General features: G+C 41.2%; 3 protein-coding genes across 15 annotated transcripts; 2 read left to right on the top strand and 1 right to left on the bottom strand.

Moving 5' to 3' along the window:
- Positions 1–159: 159 nt before the first annotated feature.
- Positions 160–9,258, bottom strand: LOC110486503 (N-acetylmuramoyl-L-alanine amidase). 5 transcript variants are annotated; one of them, XR_016485995.1, is made up of 6 exons: positions 5,911–6,073; positions 4,858–4,992; positions 3,751–4,596; positions 3,320–3,393; positions 669–963; positions 160–241 (listed from the first exon to the last, which is right to left on the bottom strand). XR_016485995.1 is itself a non-coding variant. In XM_036941223.2 (6 exons), exons 2-6 carry the CDS (start codon positions 4,967–4,969, stop codon positions 227–229), a joined length of 1,479 nt encoding a protein of 492 aa, XP_036797118.2. In that variant the 5' UTR covers positions 4,970–4,992; positions 9,142–9,258; the 3' UTR covers positions 160–226. The 5 variants fall into 5 exon arrangements, 4 of the variants coding, with proteins under 4 accessions (XP_036797118.2, XP_036797119.2, XP_036797117.2 ...); XM_036941223.2 differs by lacking the exon at positions 5,911–6,073 and adding an exon at positions 9,142–9,258 and having other exon boundaries at positions 3,320–3,530; XM_036941224.2 differs by having other exon boundaries at positions 3,320–3,530; positions 5,911–6,085.
- Positions 5,622–7,969, top strand: tppc5 (Trafficking protein particle complex subunit 5). Of its 4 annotated transcripts, none has more exons than XM_021556166.3 (4): positions 5,622–5,704; positions 6,026–6,166; positions 6,421–6,693; positions 6,815–7,719. In XM_021556166.3, exons 3-4 carry the CDS (start codon positions 6,424–6,426, stop codon positions 7,109–7,111), a joined length of 567 nt encoding a protein of 188 aa, XP_021411841.1. In that variant the 5' UTR covers positions 5,622–5,704; positions 6,026–6,166; positions 6,421–6,423; the 3' UTR covers positions 7,112–7,719.
- Positions 8,214–21,294, top strand: LOC110486502 (mucolipin-1). Of its 6 annotated transcripts, none has more exons than XM_021558141.3 (15): positions 8,214–8,339; positions 8,511–8,574; positions 12,991–13,229; positions 13,327–13,488; positions 13,686–13,842; positions 14,842–14,923; positions 15,174–15,270; positions 15,820–15,919; positions 16,063–16,169; positions 18,115–18,264; positions 18,403–18,504; positions 18,653–18,775; positions 18,906–19,112; positions 19,337–19,475; positions 19,572–21,294. In XM_021558141.3, exons 1-14 carry the CDS (start codon positions 8,328–8,330, stop codon positions 19,466–19,468), a joined length of 1,734 nt encoding a protein of 577 aa, XP_021413816.3. In that variant the 5' UTR covers positions 8,214–8,327; the 3' UTR covers positions 19,469–19,475; positions 19,572–21,294. The 6 variants fall into 6 exon arrangements, with proteins under 6 accessions (XP_021413816.3, XP_021413814.3, XP_090052830.1 ...); XM_021558139.3 differs by having other exon boundaries at positions 8,215–8,339; positions 8,511–8,580; XM_090196704.1 differs by having other exon boundaries at positions 8,218–8,339; positions 8,511–8,580; positions 13,327–13,502.
- The last annotated feature ends 1,402 nt before the right edge of the window (positions 21,295–22,696 follow it).

A 22,696-nucleotide genomic window follows, 5' to 3' on the forward strand; every position in this document is an offset into this window, starting at 1 on the left:
CAGGTGTACGTAATGAAAAATAATAAAAGCTGTGAATTGACTGATTGGTGCCGACGCAAAACAACATAATTTCCTGACCTATGCAGATCAGCTCTATCAGAGCAGCTATCAGAAAGTCATATATAACATTTGTTGATTAAAAAAAAGGCAACACTGGCATTTTAGATATTAAATATTTATTATGTGATACTGGTCAAGATTAATCACTCCACTTTTCACCATATCTTCAGTTTTGAACCTCCTGGGGAAAATGGAAAGAATGAAAGTAAGTTTGTGGAGAGATAAGACCATTAGACATGAAATAACAAAAACACATAGGCCTATTCATTGTTAATAACAGCCTTATAATCCCCACATATACATATACACACAGATGTAGGCTCTTAATTTGAGTCAGTTTGCTACAGCAGGAAAATAATCCAGCAGCAACAGGAAATTTGAATTATTATGTGGATTATAATTAATGAATTTTTTTTAGGGGTTGATACATTTTTTGCAATGAAAAATCAAGTCTGAGATTTCAAAGTGGAAATTGCAAACTTCAGAAGCATTTGTAAACCTCAAATACACTACAAATTTTAAATGTCCTGCATTGCAGGAAAGTTATCCTCCAATAGAGTGATCAAATTAAGATCCTACATCTGTACATACTGCACACACTCTCTTACCCCAAAGTGCTCCCAGCCTGTGATCTCTGAGTATAAGGCGTCTCCAGGACAGGAAGTCTTAACCAGCTGTCTGTGGCCATACAGGGTGAAGTTGCCGACCAGTCGCCCGCCTCCCACAGCACAGGATGCCAGACGATCTCTCACCAGTTCCATGGTCTGTTGTGATGGTAATCTGGAGGTGTAGTCACCGATGAATGACACCCCGTAGCCCTTGGAGTTATAGCCCTTAGTGTGGGCCCCTTGCCAGTGCCACCCACGCCCTTGATAGAGGTACCCGTCAGAGCCTGCCACAAAGCTGGAGGCAAACATCGGCAAGGGATGAGTCATTCATCATGAGTGATTCATCATCAAGTCACATCTTGCTTGGTAAACAACAATTCCCAGAAGCACTGGACAGTGGCTAATTTCTAACTCCTAATTATGAGAGCGACACACACACATACTGTATATTCAAACTTGACACATAAGCATTGTGGTTTACGGGGAGGCTGTGTAGTGTCCAACTGTACAGTGCCTTCAGAAAGTATTCACATCCCTTTACTTTTTTCACATTGTCGTGTTACAGCCTGAATTTTACATTTCTTAAATTTAGATTTTGTGTCACTACACACAATACCCTATAATGTCAAAGTGAAATTATGTTTTTAGGCATTTTCTCAAATTCATTAATAATGAAAAGCTGAAATGTCTTGAGTCAATAAGTATTAAACCCCTTTGTTATGGCAAGCCTAAATAAATTCAGGAGTAAAAATTTACTTAACAAGTCATATAATAAGGTGCATGGACTCACTCCATGGGCAATAATAGTGTTTAAAAGGATCCGCCCCTTTTTTTCAATTTTTGCCGAAAAATTCAAAGCAAAGATATGCATATATTCTTTGTACCATTTGAAAGGAAACACTTTGAAGTTTGTGGAAATGTGAAAGGGATGTAGGATAATATAACACAATAGATCTGGTAAAAGATAATACAATGAAAAAAACAACCGTTTTTGTACCCTCATCTTCGAAATGCAAGAGAAAGGCCATATTGTATTATTCCAGCCAAGGTGAAATTTAGATTTTGGCCACTAGATGGCAGAGGTGTATGTGCAAAGTTTTAGACTGATCCAATGAACCATTGTATTTCTGTTCAAAATGTTGTATCAAGACTGCCCAAATGTGCCTAATTTGTTTATTAATAACTTTTCATGTTCAAAATTGTGCACTCTCCTCAAACAATAGCATGGTATTCTTTCACTGTAATAGCTGCTGTAAATTGGACAGTGCAGTTAGATTAACAAGAATTTAAGCTTTCTGCCAATATCAGATATGTCTATGTCCTGGGAAATGTTCTTGTTACTTACAACCTCATGCTAATCGCATTAGCCTACTGTACGTTAGCTCAGCCATCACATGGACAGGACACCGATTCCGAAGAAGTTTTAACATATTTTTGAATGACTACCTCATCTCTGTAACCCGGCCTAAACATACAATTATCTACTGTATAAGGTCCCTCAGTCAAGCAGTGAATTTCAAAAACAGATTCAACCACAAACACCAGGGAGGATTTCCAATGCCTCACAAAGAAGGGCATCTATTGGTAGATGGATAAAACAAAACAAAAAAGCAGACAGTGAATATCCCCTTGAGCATGGTTAAGTGATTAATACACTTTGGATGGTGTGTCAATACACCCAGTCATTACAAAGATACAGGCGTCCTTCTTAAATTAGTTGCCAGAGAGGAAGGAAACCATTCAGGGATTTCACCATGAGGCCAATGGTGATTTTAAAACAGTTGCAGAGCTTAATGGCTGTGATAGGAGAAAACTGAGGATGGATCAACAACATTGTAGTTACTCCACAATACTAAAATAAATGACAGAGTGAAAAGAAGGAAGCTTGTACAGAATAAAAAATATTAGAAAACATGCATACTGTTTGCAATAAGGCTGCCAAAAATGTGGAAAGTAAATGTACCTAATGTCCTGAAAACAAAGCGTTATGTTTGGGGCAAATCCAACACAACACATTACTGAGTAACACTCTTCATATTTTCAAGTATGGCCGGCCGGTGGCTGCATCATATTATGGGTATGCTTGTCATTGGCAAGGACTGAGGAGTTTTTTAGGATAAAAAGTAATGGATCCTAGAGGAAAACCTGGTTCAGTCTCCTGATAGACTACTGAGACACTGGGAGACAAATTCACCATTCAGCTGGACAATAACCTAAAACACAAGGCCAAATATACACTCGAGTTGCTTTCCAAGATGACACTGAATGTTCCTGAGTGACCTAGTTACAGTTTTGACTTAAATTAGCTTGAAAAGCTATGTCATTACATAAAAATGACTGTCTAGCAATGATCAACAACCAACTTGACAGAGCTTGAAGATTTAAAAAAATATATAATGTGCAAATATTGTACAATCCAGGTGTGCAAAGCTCTTAGTGTCACGCCTGCTCCTGCTCCCCCTCCCTGGCGCTCGAAGGCACCAGGCTCCCCAGCATTACACACTCCTGCCACCATCATTACGCACACCTGCCTCCCCCCCATCACGCGCATCAGCGATTATTGGACTCACCTGGACTCAATCACCTAAGTCAAGGGGTATTAATACTTTCTGAAGGCACTGTATATCCTAAGACCTGTGTACTACACATACCTGTATCCAATATCGTCCCAGCCCCGGTCATCCTGGTGAAAGCGTTGCATGGATCTCATGTCTGCAGAACACTGCTGAAAGGTGAGACAAGGCTGGCCAGGCTGGTATGTGTGGTGGATGTACATGAACGAGAGGGGGAGTGACAGGGGGGTGGGAGTGCCCCGATATGGTGCAGCCCCCCACTGACACCGTGGGATAATAGCTGGACAGTCTAGAGGTAGGGCGATCCAGAGAGATATTGAGTTTTAACATGTTTATCCACTCCTTTTTTCAACAATAACACCATGTCTCAATTATTGTTACTATTTGTGCTTTCTTGGATCAAAGTCAAAATTATTCCAATAAATGTTGACCTATCCTTTTTAGATTTCCCTGGACTACAGTAACCCTCTGTATCTCCACTGTCTCCCTCTGCAGTGGGGTTTACTTACCCATGTATTTGTGGACAAACTCCTTTATTCCTTCCCTCACCACCGCTGTCAGCTCTTCCTTTTCCTGTGACAACATCGTAGAGTGGTCGATCAGTCTCCTCTGTAGGACCAGGGATCTCACCACCTGCCTCTGCAGGAGGGGGGGCCTGGCCAGTTCTCTGAAGTTCTCCCTGCGTAGGCGGCTGATCAGACGAGGAGCAGTGTCCAGTCCTTCCACCTCAAGATGATGACAGTAGTACGTCCTCAGTAGGCTGCTCAGCTTGAGAGGACGCTGGGACTGAGCTGAGACCTCCATCCCTAGAATCACACCATCCATACCGCCGTTAACCAGGGCATCGGTGGCGAGGGAGGGCTTGTCGGAGAGGGTGAAGACCTGAGGCGAGGTCACGTCATCCCAGCAGCCATCAGGGCCCAGGCGATGGGAGAGGAGAGAGCTATGGAAGCGCTGGAAGGACAGACCCAAGTTCCTAGCCAGAGTGAGGGGGTACAGGCCACGGACTTGACACCTCGTCTTAGACACTAGCCCAGCTTCAATACCCAGAAGGACTGGGCTCATAGCAACCGTGGTGCCATCAGCAGTAAGGACAACCCCTTCCTCTCTACCTCTCTCTGTCACCTGATGGCGCACAGCTCTGCCAATGAAATCTGAGAGATTGGAGTCCATAACTGGTGCCTCTGAGGTGCTGTCCTCCCTGATAGTGCCCAAGAAGTGCTGCATGAACTCATCTCTGAGACCAGCTGCCCTGCGCAGGCCTCTCAACACATTTACAGGCTGCAGTCCAGGGTTTCTGTATTCTACCTGCTCCAACACTCTGATGAAGTCATCCATATGCTGGGAGGATGTGACTGAAATCAGAAAACACACTTGTTTACATTTGATAATATTCAGCATCGCTTTTCTATAAAGCGGAAACTACATACTGTTTTGTACTGTGTATTAATAACTGCACCCTATATTTCCTAAAATAGCATTTTCTTGCAACTTCTTCCTCTAAGTAGCTGTAATGCATTTCCTTGCTGACTTTCTTTCTCTCTCTCGAAAAGAGTTTGACTGCTCACGACCTCTACATAAATTGGAAAAATGTGAACACAAACAGATTGAGTTACCTTTGGTATCAGTGTGAGCACTGACCAAGACCACAAGAAGGGTCAGACACCATTTCCAGTGCGGTTCCATTGGAGAAATCATTGAGTCTTCGACGCCCTGTGCTCCTGACATGTATTACGCATTGCATCGCCTACCTTGAAACATTTATAGGAAGGCAAACACATCAAGTGGATTATGCAACCACTGTACAAACAGATACGGTGCTGGTTAATTTGAGTCATTTGAGGGACATGGTGTGGGAAATTGGCAACTGTTAGGTAAGTGTGTGTGTGTACATGTGTGTTTGTCCTTATGGCTCAAGGTCTTTCTGAATTTAAACATTTCATTATTTACATTATTGCATTACACCACTGTCACAAGTACAACCTTTAGGTCTGCAATTTATTTTCCCCTTCTCCTCAAGTACTTTGTATAGACTGTTGTTTCATAATATCTCAATATTAAACAAAATTCTGTTAGAAAGTACTGTACAGCAGCATCATATTGTATGTTGTGTTTGGGTAACAGTATCTTTTAAATCACTGAAAGGTATGTGACGCATGAGAATGCAAGCATGTACTTGTTCCTTTTCCAAATGGCCCTAGAAATACACAGCAAGAACTCAAAGGAAATTCCCATGCATCATTTAACAGGAATATTTTTTTTAACCATGCAATTGACATTAGGAAATCTTGCATTTTTTAAAACTTTTTCAAAGCATGTAATTTAGATTACACATGTAGAAACAGGTATGTGTCAGATGAGCACATGCACTGCTGTTCACAGATCAGTGCTTTACTAGAACAAGACACGTGACCAGAACAGGAAGTCCCCAACACAACAGCAGGCTAAAAACATTGAAGCGCGGTAAGTGGTTTTAGGTCCTTGTATAAGAATAATGAACTATATAAATAAATAAATATGTTTAAATGTTAGCTTGTTAACATTCTGAATGACTGAGTTCTGGCCTTTCTGTCGTCGAGTGAGTTCGCTAGCTTGCTTGACAATATTAACTAAATTTGCACTAGCTAGCAGCTACATTAGCTGGCTAGTTACGCTAGCATCCAATATACTTTATCTTCCCACTTTCGTCTGCACTAGCAGCGACTTTGTTGTTTTTTCAACGCAGTTAGCTCCTCCTAATTCACGGAATCGTCGTTGGCTAATCTCTTTGCATATGTACTGCAGGTAAAGATTGCCACAACCGAAGCTGGCCCTCTTGAGGCGCGGCGACCTGAATCCCAAAACAACCCCCATAGGCCCTACCCCTTTCACCTGATTTACGCGCGAGGCACGTGACTACACAGCGAGCTGTGACGAATTCGAGAGGTGTGAGCCATACTACCACCATAGGCACTTGTTAAGATCTAAAAAAATACTACCTTGTTAAAAGACGGATAGCTAAACATTGTGGTTGAAGATCCTTCCCCCTAGGCTAATTGAAAGTGTTATCTATCTATAGCTAATCCTCTCAGATCTTCACCTGCCTAGGGTAGTGGTGAGGGGTTGATTTGGAATTGACATGGCTAGCATATTATCACTTCAGTCTATTTTACTTCTATTTACAGATCATTCTCTTTCAGAAAATGGACACTCGGTTCACGAGAGGAAAGTCAAACATCCTGGAACGGCCTCTAACCCGTCCCAAGACTGAAGTCAGTGTGAGTGCCTTTGCACTGCTCTTCTCTGAGATGGTGCAGTACTGCCAGAGCCGCGTGTACTCTGTGTCCGAGCTGCAGCAACGCTTGGCAGACATGGGTCAGAGCGTTGGCGCCAGTATGCTGGATGTGCTGGTGCTGAGGGAGAAGAATGGGAAGAGGGAGACCAAGGTGCTTAACATACTGCTCTTCGTCAAGGTACGTGCTTGCATGGGCTTAAGGTAGATACGTGCATATGTAACAGTCTTATAAGGTGTAACACTTGTCATTATGCCCATGCATAAGTACATGTCTATAATTTTCAATTTGCTTCATATAGGTGTCAGTATGGAAAGCCATGTTCGGTAAGGAGGCAGACAAGCTGGAGCAGGCCAACGATGATGACAAGACCTACTACATCATAGAGAAGGAGCCACTGATCAACGCTTACATCTCTGTGCCCAAGGAGAACAGCACACTAAACTGTGCTGCATTCACCGCTGGCATCGTAGAGGCCATTCTCACACACAGTGGCTTCCCTGCCAAGGTCACAGCCCACTGGCACAAGGGCACCACGCTCATGATCAAGTTTGATGAAGCTGTGATAGCCAGAGACAAGGCCCTGGATAGCAGATAGAGGAGAGAGTGTTGGTGTACACATGCTAGAATAAGAGAATGATGAAGTTGATCATCATTATCATTATTAGGTCTCAATATGCTCCGTTTGAGTTAACGAGCCAGTAATGTGAGATATGGACTGAGTGAATGATTGGTCTGTAGGCAAGTCTGCATATGAGTAGTTGAGTTGTGAATATACAGTATATTGAGAAGTGAAACAGGATGTCTTTATATCACCACATGAGAGAGAGTAAATATGAGTGAATGATTAGAATGTTAGTCCCAATTCTGAGCTATTGTATTTATTTGGTCTAAGAAGAGTCCATATGAGACGACGTTTATAAAGGTCTATGTTTCTTGTGAATCTCTCAGTCAACCCTTATCTAATGACTTTGACATTCTCACTGACAGTGTATCTTAAACCATCTCTCAAGACTGCATAGGATGTATGTGAATGTCATCTCTTTTGTTTTTGATATCCCAAGACATTTCGGAATCACACAAAGGACCAACACATTGACGATATGGGCTGCAGTATAATACGTATAATAATATGTGCAATGGTTTACCCTCCAACTGAGTTCAACATGGTGCAATTAAAGACTGGCATTGTGTTCCCTAAACAAATTATATTTTAAGCTATTATTCAAAATATGTGAAATTTGAAAGTTATCAGTGGTCATTTCCATAGAGCAATATGTTGGCAAAAATGTCCTGACTCAGGTTTGTAGGTGTAGTTTCATTTTTACACCTTTATTTGTTTCTATCTAGACATGTTTGAAATACTTTTACTGTTTATCACCGTGTGTAAGCATTTTAGCGATGAACTGATATTAAGACTTGCTGAGTAATTCTAAAGATCATATGTAGAAAATCGATGAATCCAGGGGTGTGTTCAATTTGTTTGCTACGTTCAACAATTTGAACTTAACACATACATTTTAGTCATTTAGAAAACGCTATATCTACACGTTTTCCCTAGACTTCCTTGTACGTTTTTGAACAGAGTTTGACGTACATTTGCTCCGTGTGCCGGAGTGTAGCTTGAAAGAAATGAGTGACATTTAAAGGGCAGCGGATACATTTTGAACCCATAACCCCTCCCCGTTTTTCAACTGGTCGTTCATTATGACACCGTTTCCGTTGTACTGAACGCAGCCTAACATTGATCGTTTGACTATCAATGCAATGGGTGGGGCCACAAACGCTATCACGAATGAGATGTTTTGAGACCAATGACCATCAAGGTATTTTGATAACATGTCACATGGTGATTGTCATGTGACTATTGGAAGCTGCGGCTTTGTGATTGTGGGCGCAGCGTCCCTACTCTCTTGTAATTTGTTTCCTCAATGTTTAACTTTCCGACAGTCCTAAACTATCATTTCTATTAATTTCTTAAATTGTATTATTCGAAGGAATTCATTCATGTCCTGCAAAGCATCGCCATGGCATCATCGAACTGTAACTGCATCCAAGACGGTACAGGTTGGTCATGTACTTCCAATTTATCAGTCTAAGCCTATTTTTTTTAAGTTAACCAGCATTTACCAAACTCGGTCCTCGGGACCCCAATGGTGCACGTTTTGGTTTTTGCCCAAACACTACAAAATTATCAAGGCTTGATGTTTGGTTATTGATGATTTAAATCAGCTGGGTACTGTTAAGGGAATAAGCAAAACATGCACCCCTTGGGGTCCTGAGGGCCGAGTTTTGTAAACCTAAAGGTGTATAAAATAACACATTTCATAAGGATAATGTATTTGTTGTATAGTGTTAAATGGGAAGACTGCAAGTCATATGTGAGTGCATAGCATCGCAATATGATCATAATAGGCTAATTGTATGTCAATAATGCTTCCATTGCTGTATCGTACCTCGCCCAAGAATATACTAAATGTTATTTTCAGAGGCGAATTGACTCTGGCAGCCCCCAAATAATCAATCTAAACGTGAATCGATCCTCAATTGTGGTACGGTTCTAGAAACATTAAGCTTTCTACTTTCATATCACCAAAATAATTTAACAAATTCCAAATATACACTTACTGTATCCTGTTTTAACAGTTGCAGCCGGCAGTATTTTCCAGTTACAACACGTTTGTGGCGTCCTTGTTCCCACACATGTTGGGAGACGCAGATAGCTAATTAGCACAGGTAGTCGCCTCCGGTAAAATTGGTTTTACATTCAACAGATATTCAACAGACATTGGCCAAAAGAAATGTTACAAATGTAAAAATCAATAACGTTTTCACTGATTATGACATAATCATCATACTAGGTTTTATTTAGTCTATAAATGTCTAGTATACTTTTCAACCTTTGCTTTGAATAGAAATTCCAGTTTTGATTTGATAGAAATACATCAAATCTATAAAATATTGCATTTAAAGATGAAGAAATCAATAACTAATTCAGTGATTGTCGCAGAAAAGTGAAAATATGCATTTTTTTTGCAATAACTTTAAAGAAATGTTAATTTCAAGTACAATTTGTTCTTTTTTACATAAAGTTGTACAATGTTTACATAAAGTTGTACAATCTTACATTTTATGCCAAATCAATGTTTGCATTTTTAGTGCAACAATTCCACATTTTAAAGTAGTTACAAGGCACAAAATTCACTTATTTATATGTCTCTAATTTAACAGCTAAGAGGCCCCTTCCAATCATTTTCTATTTTGGCTTTGTTCAAGTCCTTTGTCATCCCCAGACAAGCTGAATGGTACCATCTCCTGAGGTAATAGATTCAGCTGTTGAACACTTAATGTGTTCTGGGAATACCCGGGAACACATTACGGAAAGTCTATAGAGTCAGTGGTCACTTTATTAGGTACAACTACCTTTGCATCTGGAACAGCGTGAATTCAAAACAGTTGATGAAACTGGGAAAGGAGAGAGACTGTTCAAGTTATTAAGTACAGTTGGAGTTTATTAGTCAGTACAAGTTTTGGAACTTTTCTGAGTTACAAAAGACCATCACAGACTGTCATTTTGCACATTCTAAAGTTCAAACAAACAGTAACAGAATACCTGAATACTTCTCTGCCTGCTTTAGTGTGTAGCAAGCCAAGACCATGGGACTTGGTGTATCTAGGAGCAATTTATTTTTGTGAATAGGGTGGTGAACCTGGCAACTGAGTGTAGATATCACAAACAACTCATTTTGAGCAGTGTCTGTCTGTTATACGTTTGATCAATGGTAAATAATGGTAAATCTGATCCACAAGTTCCTTATAGGCTCACTTGGATATATAGAGTTGGAGGTAAATAAAAAAATATTAAACGAGGACATTAAAACAGAGTTCTTTCATCTACATCCATTCACAAAAAATATGTATTTTAAAGTATAAATACCCTTCTAAGACCACTGTCTTTCTGGATGTTTTAAAAGGTTTGCAAATAGTTATATCTGTAATGAATTTGAATTGAACGGGATATGGTAATACCTATGTAGGTGACGTAGTTTCTCCACTGGTATAATGTGTGCTAGTTGCACACTTCCCTGCTGAATTATGTAGAGCTGATTTGGGCCAGCTGATATTTGTTTTCATGATCTTTTGTGAAGAAAAAAAAACGAATTTTGTGCTAGCAGTTTGAAAGAGAGGGAGCAAATAGCATAGGCACAGCCTGGTTGAAGTCCTAGTTTTAATGGTTAGTGCCAGTAGATTCCAGAGGGTTCACATACAGTTCAGAGGCAAATCATAATGTATACATTTAGCCCAAAAACAAAACATGTACCGTCCACTTCTTATATTAGTGCTTTTGTTTGTTATGGCTTTATCTTTGCAACTCTGCCCTAGAAGGCCAGCATCCCAGAGTCACCTTTTCACGATTGAGATTTGTGTTTTACGGGTACTATTTAATGAAGCTGCCAGTTGAGGACTTGTGATGCACCTGTTTCTCAAACTAGACACTCAAAAGTACTTGTGCTCTTGCTCAGTTGTGCAGCAGGCCTCCCACTCCTCTTTCTATTCTGGGTAGAGCTAGGTTGCGCTGTTTTGTGAATTGAGTAGTACACAGCGTTGTACGAGATCTAGTTTCTTGGCAATTTCTCGCATGGAATAGCCTTCATTTCTCAGAACAAGAATAGACTGACGAGTTTCAGAAGAAAGTTATTTGTTTCTGGCCATTTTGAGCCTGTAATCAAACCCACAAATGCTGATGCTCCAGATACTCAACTAGTCTAAAGGACAGTTTTATTGCTTCTTTAATCAAAACAACATTTTTCAGCTGTGCTAACATGATTGCAAAAGGGTTTTCTAATGATAAATTTGCCTTTTAAAAATGATAAACTTGGATTAGCTAACACAACGTGCCATTGGAACACAGGAGTGATGGTTGCTGATAATGGGCATCTGTATGCCGATGTAGATATTCCATAAAAAAATCTGCACTACACTGAAAACCCTTAAAATGCCTAAATAAGTAGCCCTAAATCAAATCATTGATGAGACTGTTCAGATTAACCAATATAGGTATTTCAGTTAATAAAAAATACCTTATTTACATAACTATTCAAACCCTTTGCTATGAGACTTGAAATTGAGCTCAGGTGCATCCTGTTTCCGTTGATCATCCTTAACTTGTTTCTACAACTTGATCGGAGTCCACCTATGGTAAATTCAATTGATTGGACATGATTTGGAAAGGCACACCTGTCTATATAAGGTCCTACAGTTGGCAGTTCATGTCGGAGCAAAAATCAAGCAATGAGGCCAAAGGAATTGTCCGTACAGCTCTGCAACAGGTTTGTGTCAAGGCACAAATCTGGGGAAGGGTACCAAAACATTTCTGCAGCATTTAAGGTCCCCAAGAACACAGTGGCCTCCATCATTCTTAAATTGAGAATCGACGGCCAGCTCTCTTCCTAGAGTAAGGGGTCTGAATACGCCCAGCCAAACTGAGCAATCGGGGGAGAAGGGCCTTGGTCAGGTAGAGCAGAGCTGACAGAGCTCCAGAGGTCCTCTGTTGAGATGGGAGAACCTTCCAGAAGGACAACAATCTCTGCAGCACTCCACCAATCAGGCCATTGTGGTAGAGTGGCCAGACAAAAGCCACGCCTCAGTAAAAGGCACATGACAGCCCACTTGGAGTTTGCCAAAAGGCACCTAAATGACTCTGACCATGAGAAACAAGATTCTCTGGTCTGATGAAACCAAGATTGAACTCTTTGGCCTGAATGCCAAGCGTCATGTCTGGAGGAAACATGGCACCTCCCTACGGTGAAGCATGGTGATGGTGGCAGCATCATGCTGTGGGGATGTTTTTTAGCGTCAGGGACTGGGAGACTAGTCCGGATTGAGTGAAGATGAATGGTGCAAAGTACAGAGAAATCCCTTGATGAAAACCTGATCCAGACCTCAGACTTGGGGTCATTGTCAACAGGACAACGACCCCAAGCACACGGCCAAGACAACGCAGGTGTGGCTTCGGAACAAATACAGGTGTGCCAAGCTTGTAGCGTCATACCCAAGATGACTCAAAGATGTAAGGTGCTTCAACAAAGTACTGAGTAAGGGGTCTGAATACTTATGTAAATTTGATATTTCAGTTTTTTTGTTTTAATACATTTACAAAATGTCAACTTGTTTTTGCTTTGTCATTATGGGTTATTTTGGGTAGATTGAGGGGGAAAAAACGTATCAATTTTAGAATAAGGCTAATATAACAATGTGGAAAAAGTCAAGGGGTCTCTTTTTTTATTGAATGGGCTATATCATACCTACTGATCCAATGCATGCTTGAATTATATAATTATAGTAAAATTACAATACCACATCGCTTTCCCACTTCCTCTTTTTCAGCAGCAATATCAAGCTTATGAGTGCTCTTTTCAAATATGCCTTCCCTATGTTGTATGTAGAAACTCATGTCTGTCATTGATTCTCTCTCAGAGAAGGATGAGCTGTTCTCACCTGTGAGCAGCTACAGGTCCGATGACCTCAGTGGCGGGAACCCCCGGGTCACCGGTCTGGTAGGTTCAGAGCTCAGGCAACAGCAGCAGGAGGAGGAGGCACTGCGGAGGAAGCTCAAGTACTTTTTCATGAGCCCCTGTGACAAGTACCACGCCAAGGGCCGCAAGCCCTTTAAACTGGTCCTGCAGCTGCTCAAGATCCTCATTGTCACTGTACAGGTGGGCCTTTACTGAACTGAAGAATTGGTATTCATGATGGGTCTTCTGTTGATTTTCAGTGTTTTAACCCTTAATCCCCTGTCACTCCCTTCTCTAGTTAGTCCTGTTTGGCTTGAGTAACCAGATGGTGGTGACATTCAAGGAAGAGAACACAGCATCCTTCAAACACCTTTTCCTTAAAGACTACCGGGATGGCTCTTCAATGGCAATCCACACACAGAGTGAACTCTATAGCCATATTTATTATGCTGTAGATCAGGTACTAGTATCTCAGTACGCAACACTAATCAGAGAACGGCAGATGAGTGACTTCTCAACCCTCTCATTTTGTTCTATGTAATGCCTTGTTATTAAATGATCTTTTGTCTTCCTTGTCTGTCTATATGATGTCTTGCTATTAGTATAGCTGTATGTTACCTATTCCATATATCATCCTTTCTATTTTCTTTTCCTCAGTTCCTGGCTCTACCACAGACATCAGTAGGGCGGTATGCATATGTGTGGGGTGAGGGTGTGAATGGGAGTGCCCTCTCTCTGTGCCAGCGGTACTACAAGAGGGGCATCATCGACCCCATCAACGACACCTTTGACATCGACCCCAAAGTTATTACCGGTACCCTGGCTGCATTCTCCTTTTTCTGTTCATTAAGTTGTCTATCACATTCCACCTCCATGTATTTGACATCAGTCTGTCGGTCTTGTTTTCTTTAATCCACTGCCAGTTGTCTTTGGCCCGTCGGGAAGTAACTGTTATTGACTCAAAGCTCCACATATGTCAAGAGTTGCCCTCCAACCGTGCCCTACTTTCAGTGCTGAGAATAGATCCTGTCCATAAAAGCATTAACCATATAAGTGCTATTTCCACTAACATCAGCAAAATAATAGAGAGCTGGCCAAATGGACGTCTTCTGTTCTATTCACCTGCTGATTTCACAAAGATGGTTCATTGGCACAGTTTTTTTTTAATGTGTTTTGGCAACGGACCATTGTTTGAAATGTTATCAAAAGTGGTTGAGTCAAGGTTGGCAACTAAACAGAAGTAGTTAAGATAACCTAGTATTTCAAAATGTTGAAGTTGTGAAAGTATTTTCCATTGGCTTTGGGAAAAAAAAAAGTGAATAACAGAATACTTGCAAGTGTCAAATGTACACTGAGTGTACAAAATATTAGGAAGACCTGCTAATTCCATGATGTAGACTGACCAGGGGAATCCAGGTGAAGCTATGTTCTCTTACTGATGCTACTTGTTTAATCCACTTCAATTAGTGTAGATGAAGGGGAGGAGACATGGATTGTGTATGTGAGCCATTCAGAGGGTGAATGGGCAAGACAAAAGATTTAAGGGCCTTTGAACGGGGTATGGTAGTAGGTGCCAAATGCACCGTTTGTGTCAAGAACTGCAACGCTGCTGGGTTTTTCATGCTCAACAGTTTCCCGTGTGTATCAAGAATGGTCCACCCAAAGGGTATCCAGCCAACGTGACACAACTGGGTGTTCCTAATGTTTGGAATACTCTGTGTAGAGGCTTCTGGAAATAAATCTCCTGGATTTCTGTTTTTGTTCCTACTCTCTCTCTCAACTTGCTTTTATTCCATCCTTCGGTCTTTTTCAGATTGCATTGGTGTGGACCCACTACCAGACCCTCCTTCTCCTGATTACAGTGACTACAAGAACTTCACTCTCCAGTTTCACAAGTGAGACACACAATGGTCTCCCTTGCTCCCCCTCCCCTTTTATTCTAGCATGCAATTCCTCATGGGGTTTTGAATCCCATTTTTGTTGTTTTGTCAGTCCTTATGTTAATATATTGCTTATGGTAATGCTTATGTAATGCATTACATATCAACATGGAACATTACTGGGTAATATCACTTCTATTGAGATTACATGCATGCATTCCTCTTACTGGATCGTGTCTCTTGTCTTCTTCTTCTTGGTCTCCAGGCTGATCAATGTGACCATTCAGTTCCAGCTGAAGGCCATAAACATCCAGACCATCATCAACAATGAGATCCCTGACTGCTACACCTTTGCTATTATGGTGAGATGACCTACTAATTTCCCTTGAACAGCCCAGTTTCCCCTATATCCATTTAAATTGTGGCCTCCACAAATGTTTTACATTTTTTTCAGTGTAAACTTATACAGACAAATACAGATATAATGTATGTAGAAAATATAGGATGGCGCAATATATTTAGAAATAAGAATCTTTGAGAACTAACAATCACCAAAAATAAACTAGGTAGTTATGGCATGTGGCCCCCACTGATTTTGTTATAATTTGAGTCACTCCGATGGCATAAGAACACGGTGTAAACCATGGCGAAATGTGTAGAATTGCAGAAAATTAGCTTTAAAACAGCAAAATTGTCTCCGCGGCCAAGAGGAGGGCCTCTAAAACCACGCCATTGGCCATGCCCACTAGCACGCCACACCCCTTCGCCCAACTTTTCCACTGCAGCTGAAAAAAATCATAGGGGAAACACTGCAGCCCCACACAGCCCACGTTATCTTAGACAGCTGTTATAAAGCCAGGGTTTGTGTTGTAGCTACGTTTACAGTGTGTGTGTATTGTGGCTGCTGTCAGGTTGTCCTGGATAACAAGGCTCACAGCGGCAGAGTGAAGATCAGCCTGCTCAACCATGCCTCCATCAAGAAGTGCAAAGACCCCAACGTGTGGGGACATGGTGAGAGAGCGAGGATGGGGGGGTACTGCTTGAGATTGATTCACTTCTTTCCTGCTGTTCCTGACTAGCTGTTTGCCTCTTCCTTCCCTTCACTCCCTGACTTAATTCATTCAAACAACCCTCCTTTCTTCTTCCTCCTATAGCGGAGAACTATGCACGGGAGGCTTTTGACGTGCTGGTGGCCGTAGTGTGTCTGCTGTCCCTGCTGCTGTGTGGTCGCTCTATCCTCAGAGGAGTCATCCTACAACATGTAAGACCAAGGCTGACATTGTAATTTATATGAACAAAAATATAAATGCAACAATTATAAATGCAACAATATTTTACCCATAGTTCATAGAAGGAAATCAGTCAATTTAAATGAATTTGGCCCTAATCTATGGATTTCACAAGACTAACAAACAAATGATAGTCCCACTAAGCGCAAACCATATGGAATGGCGTATCGCTGCAGAATGCTGTGGAGCCATGCTGGTTAAGTGTGCCTTGAATTCTAAATAAATCAGACAGTGTCACCAGCAAAGCACCCCCACACCACTTCCTCCATGCTTCACAGTTGGAACCACACATGCGGAGATCATCCGTTCACCTACTCTGCGTCTCACAAAGACACGGCGGTTGGAACCAAAAATCAAAAATTTGTACTCATCAGACCAAAGGACAGATTTCCACCGGTCTAATGTCCATTGCTCGTTTCTTGGCCCAAGCAAGTCTCTTCTTCTTATTCATGTCCTTCAGTAGTGGTTTCTTTGCAGCAATTTGACCATGAAGGTCTGATTTCATGGAGTCTACACTGAACTGTTGATTTCTCTTGATTTCTCTTACTTGACCTATGTGAAGCATTTATTTGGGCTGCAATTTTTAAGGTGCAGTTAACTATAATGAATTTATCCTCTGCAGCAGAGGTAACTTGGTATTTTCCTGTGGCGGTCCGAATGAGAGCCAGTTTCATCATAGCCCTTGATTTTTTTTGCGACTGCACTTGAAGAAGTGTTTAAAGTTCTTGAAATTTTCCACATTGACTGACCTTCATGTCTTAAGTAATGGACTGTTTTTCTTTGCTTATTTGATCTGTTCTTGCCATAATATGGACTTGGTCTTTTACCAAATAGGGTTATCTTCTGTATACCACCCTACCTTGTCACAACACAACTGATTGGCTCAAACGCAATAAGAAGGAAAGAAATTCCACAAATTAACTTTTAACAAGGCACACCTGTTAATTGAAATGCAATCCAGGTTTTCTTGACTTCAGAACGTTCCGTGAATAAAACTTTTTGTCTATTTAGCTGGGCCTCCATCTGTTTCATTCGACCAGGATCTTACAAATTCTGGTTTGCAGACTGAGAGTAATATAATTAGATTGGGTGATGTACCTGGAGAATATAATTCTCTTATCACTACCTCATGAAGCTGCACGAGAGAATGCCAAGAGTGTTTCAAATCTAAAATATATTTTGATTTAACACTTTCTTTTTTTTTTGGGTTACTACATGATTCCATATGTGTTATTTCGTAGTTTTGATGTCGTCACTATTATTCTACAATGTAAAAAATAAAGAAAAACCCTTGAATGAGTCAGCTTGCGACCCCATTTTCATATCAATCAATCAAATGTATTTATAAAGCCCTTTTTACATCAGCCAATGTCACAAAGAGCTATACAGAAACCCAGCCTAAAAGCCCAAACAGCAAGCAAAGCAGATGTAGAAGCACAGTGGCTAGGAAAAACTCCCTTGAAAGGCAGGAACCTAGAGAGGAACCAGGCTCTGAGGTGTGGCCAGTCCTCTTCTGGCTGTGCCAGGTGGAAATTATAACAGTACATGGCCAAGATGTTCAAATGTTCATAGATGACCAGCAGGATCAAATTATAATCACAGTGGTTGTAGAGGGTGCAACAGGCCAGCACCTCCGGAGTAAATGTCAGTTGGCTTTTCATAGCGGATCATTCTGAGTTCGAGACAGCAGGTGTAGTAGCTCGACAGTCGAACACAGCAGGTCCGGAAAAAGGTAGCACGTCAGGTGATGTCAGGGTTCCTTAACCGCAGGCAGAACAGTTGAAACTGGAGCAGCAGCACGACCAGGTGGACTGGGGACAGCATGTCAGGCGACCCCACATAGGGTCGTGACACCTAGTTTGGGAACCGCTGGTTTATTCTGTTCATTTGTCTGTCCCGTCTGTGTGTTTCTGACAGGAGTATGTCCAGTTCTTCAGACACAGACTGAATCACAGTGTGTGCTGGGCAGACAGGATGGAGTTCATTAACGGCTGGTTCATCCTGCTCATCATCAGTGACCTGCTCACCATCACCGGCAGCGTCATCAAGATTGGCATAGAGTCCAAGGTAATACAGAACAATGCATTGCTTTTAGTTTCATATCTTTCCAGGCCTGCACCAGTCCCCCCACCGTTAGAATTAGACGGAGCAAATAATAATAATATCATTATTAATACAAATAATTTAAATGACTCTGTCCTTCAGAACATGTCGTTGTATGATGTGTGTGGGATTCTGCTCGGTACCTCCACTCTGCTGGTGTGGGTGGGAGTCCTCCGCTACCTCAGTTTCTTCCAGAAGTACAATGTGAGTGACATAATCAGTCACACAAAAATGCACACATTGACATTTAAGTTGAATGGCTTTCTGAGGAGGTTTTGCGTCACTTCCCACTTTTTTTTCTTTTTCCATGTGTAAATTTGTCTTACATTTTCTCTCTCTCTGTCATTCTCAGATCCTGATTGTGACGCTGCGGGCTGCCTTCCCTAATGTAATCCGCTTCTGCCTCTGTGTAGCTGCCATATACCTGGGTTATTGCTTCTGTGGCTGGATCGTGCTGGGTCCTTACCATACCAAGGTATTTGGTCATGGACAGGATGCACACATGTATTTGTGTATTTTTATTATTCATAAAAAATATCACAAATTGCTGAAACTGTGAAAAATAAATGTGTTCTAATACACCAACTCATCCTCTGTCCCTGCAGTTCCGCTCTCTGTCCATGGTCTCAGAGTGCCTGTTTTCTCTGATCAACGGGGACGATATGTTTGTGACGTTTGCTGAGATGCAGAAGAGTGGCACGCTGGTGTGGGTGTTCAGCCAGGTCTACCTCTACACCTTCATCTCCCTCTTCATCTACATGGTGCTCTCCCTCTTCATTGCTCTCATCACCGGAGCCTACGATGCCATCATGGTACTGTGGAAGGGGAGGGATGAGGGGACTGATAGAAGGGGAGGATGAGGGATGGTGGGTGGAAGGAGTGAATGGAGAAATGCAGGACAGATGATTTAGTGACTTTAAAGTAAAAGATGAAGTGTTGATGAGTGCCAAATGGAGAAAGGGTGCAATGTACCGGAAGTAGGATGGAAGAGGATTCTTTACAGTCGTTTTTATCGAAGCACTCTGTCTCTCTACAGGCCCAAACCCAGGAGCCGATGCACATCACAGACCTGCATGCTTTCATAGCAGAGTGTACTGATACACCTTGCTCTGGAAAGTTCCGTGGCCCAGAGGCATCCTCCTGTTCATTCTTCTGCTGCTGTGACTGAAGAGAGAGTGAGTGTTTGTGTGTGCGTCATTCAGGGTTTGATGTTTTTGTCTTTGAAGTAATCTCAATTCCATTGACATAGATTGGTTATTTCTCTATTTCAGATCCACCAGTGGGAGGATGTCTTCTTGGTGATCGGACCTTAGACTACACTGTCCTCTGTAGGATGTGGCACTTCGGTGCATTTAAATTCAGACGGGTACAGTACAACGTACATGTCACTAACTGCTGTAGATCGCACATTAATATTAAATATACCAGTTCATTGGGTTTTTATAGCTAACAAGTTACATTCATATGGCTAGCACATTCTGCTAGCTAATTCATGACTGTAATACAACAATATAGCTAGCTGTCCTTTCAGAGAGGAAACTGATTTTGCACAAAGTACTGTATATCTGAATATGTTTTACTAAATAGGAGTTTTATTTATGGTGCAGTTTTGATTTATATTGTTGATAAGCCTTTGTTGAATTGGGTCTGCATGACCCTATGACTGAAGGACGGCAATGGTTTAATTGTGCTTTACTGTGCCTGGGGGCCCTGAACATTATGATTGTCCTCTGAATTATGTTTATGACAGAGACTCACATTAACAGACAGGCTGAAACGTGCACACCGTTATGTACTGTATTTTTAGGGAAGGCTACTCACTCTTTGGTCCTTTATTCCCTTCTCCTCCTCTGGATGGGAGGACGACATGTTCAAGGACAGGACCTGCAGCCGTAGTTAGTCATCAATATGTATGAAGCCTTTGGTGTAAAGAGACAGGTGACCCTGACCTGAACACCAATGTACTGCAAGACCGCTATAGTGGGTTTAATAGTGCACTGTACAGACTCCATATTGCTGAAGAAAAGACACATTTTAATTTTAAACAATGCCAAATGTTTTAACCACCGTTATTAATTATTTTGTTGGATGACTGTTGCACCTGACTGAAATACAAGGCCAGTAAAATATTATTTTATGAGGTATATCTGACATTGTTATATTGAATTCAGTGTTAATTTATTGACTCTCTCTCCAGGCAAATTAATTCCGCAAACCAGCATGTGGTCCAAATCATGATTCACTGAAGGAAAGGGACTGAATTATCATATTTTATCTGTTTTATTTGAAAAACCTTTTGAAGTGATAATGTAATTTAATTGTATGAAATGTTATGAAAGCTTATAGTGATGTTCATTAGGAGAAAAAAGGACTCATTGCACAAGATCCTTAAGCGATCAAAAGGAAGGGAAGAGTTGTCAGTATAGGACAAATAGAGAAATCATTGTGTACCCAGAATGCACTGTTTCTGGTGAAGGTGTCTTTCCATTACATGTTTTCAAAAGTGATTTATTCAAGTATGTGTTGATGACTAGAAATGTTCATTTTTTTTTCTCCTTCCCATTCTTTGAATGTTTTTACTTAGTACATTCATCTTGCTTGAGATGATCAGGTACGCATGTACGATGAGCCATGATGACAGAACTAGAACTGGTGCTAAATGTCTCATGGCATGCAGCACAGTGGCGTAGAAGATTACTTGTTGTTGTTGTAGTGTATTTCTTAACTACATGTGTTTTATACTCTGCTAACGTGATAATTTCTGATGTATTTCTCATTGTTTTACTCTGTTATGGTTGGTTAGACTGATACTAATAATTTTAGTATGGCCAAATTGCTCAATCTACATTTTGGATGAGAATCTCGCTTGTACATATTTATTTTTATTTTTAAAGCTATTCTCATTTTTTGCCCTTTTTTTCAGTACATTGCATTTCTGTGCCACCTCTCTGGCTAATACCAGTAAACCACCTCCAATTAAAACTATTGAAAACGTACTGTTTATTTCTACCAAGCAGAGTCCTATTTTCTGGTGATGTGGTCCATGTTGTCGCTTTTCTGCTCTCTCTCGTCAGGGACATTTTACATTTAGTCCTCTTCATGGTCAATGAGGCAGAACAACACTTTCCCTTTGTCAGTTATGTCGGTTGAGTGCTCGACCTGTTATGAACTTTTAAAGGGTAAGGTAACAAACTTGCTTAAAGACATTTTTCTATGGATTCATGGTGAATTGTACTTGATCAGATCATCGTTGCTTCTCATCTTCATGCCAGGGCCTGCCCAGTACAGTGTGACTGTGGTGGTATGATAGCACCACTAGAGGGAGAAAAGAGCCTCTTGTCTGACTACATAACCTCCACCAGCCAGCAAGTCAAAGAAAATCAATAGCTGTCTGAGACCATAAAGAAAGAAGAGAAAACCGAAACAAAGGGAATGAGAGGTAAATAGTTTAAAGTAGCTTGTTTTTAAGGGGCCAAAATGTACCACACGCCAGTACAATTGCACATCGCAAAACAAAAGATAAGTGAAAGGACGTAACATGGCAGACGTGAGTCTAGATAAATGCACATAATTGAAAAATACATGTCAAGATGGGGAGGGAAGATCAGTGCCGAGATCTGCACAGTCAGTGCTCTTAATGTAGCTTCGTCTGAGTGGTATAGAGGAGAGGGGCCCCTGTCCGATTCCCTTAGTAGCAGCATGCATTATTAACGGCAGAATGCAGCCAGAAAGGGCTGGGAAGCACTTCCACTAACCCATCAAACCAGAAACTGGCCTGCCTGGACATCATCAGGTTTCAGGGTAACAATTCCAATTAAACAGAAAGTCCTCTAAAGCATGAGACACGAGGCCTCCTCTATTTTAGTGTTTAGAGTGAAACTAGGTGACAACATGAGATGTGGATTTGACTAGGCTGTGTGCATAATGCAGTTGTATGATACAGCAGTCTTTGTTTATCTGAAATGTTCTATGATGACATTTTGTTTTAACAGAAACGTTCATGTCGCAGTGAGATTAGGTTATAATCGACTGTAGTCGTAAGTATATAGTTGGTGATGTATGTGTGTTACATGTTCTTCATGTGTGTTAGTATGCAGCATGTTAATGTAATGCCGTGTTGGCACGTTCTGTTCTCCTGGGAGCCCATGCTCACACAGAACAGAAGCAGGTGCACTGCTGGTGTGTGCTAACTTGTGAACATGGTATTCAGAGGCATGTAATGATGAACAGGCTACCATGTGCTGTGTTGTAATGTTTACATCCTAGATATTCTAAGTCCATTTATATTCTAAGTCCATTTCAGAAACACGTGTCTGTGAATTTCTTTTGAGGATATAGACTGTCGGAAAAGATGGGTGTTACCCTTTTTTTTTTTTTTTTTGCACAATACCTCTTT

This window comes from Oncorhynchus mykiss, chromosome 13 (genome assembly GCF_057628025.1).
Source record: "Oncorhynchus mykiss isolate SJ-2025 chromosome 13, ASM5762802v1, whole genome shotgun sequence".
Classification (NCBI taxonomy): Eukaryota; Metazoa; Chordata; class Actinopteri; order Salmoniformes; family Salmonidae; genus Oncorhynchus; species Oncorhynchus mykiss.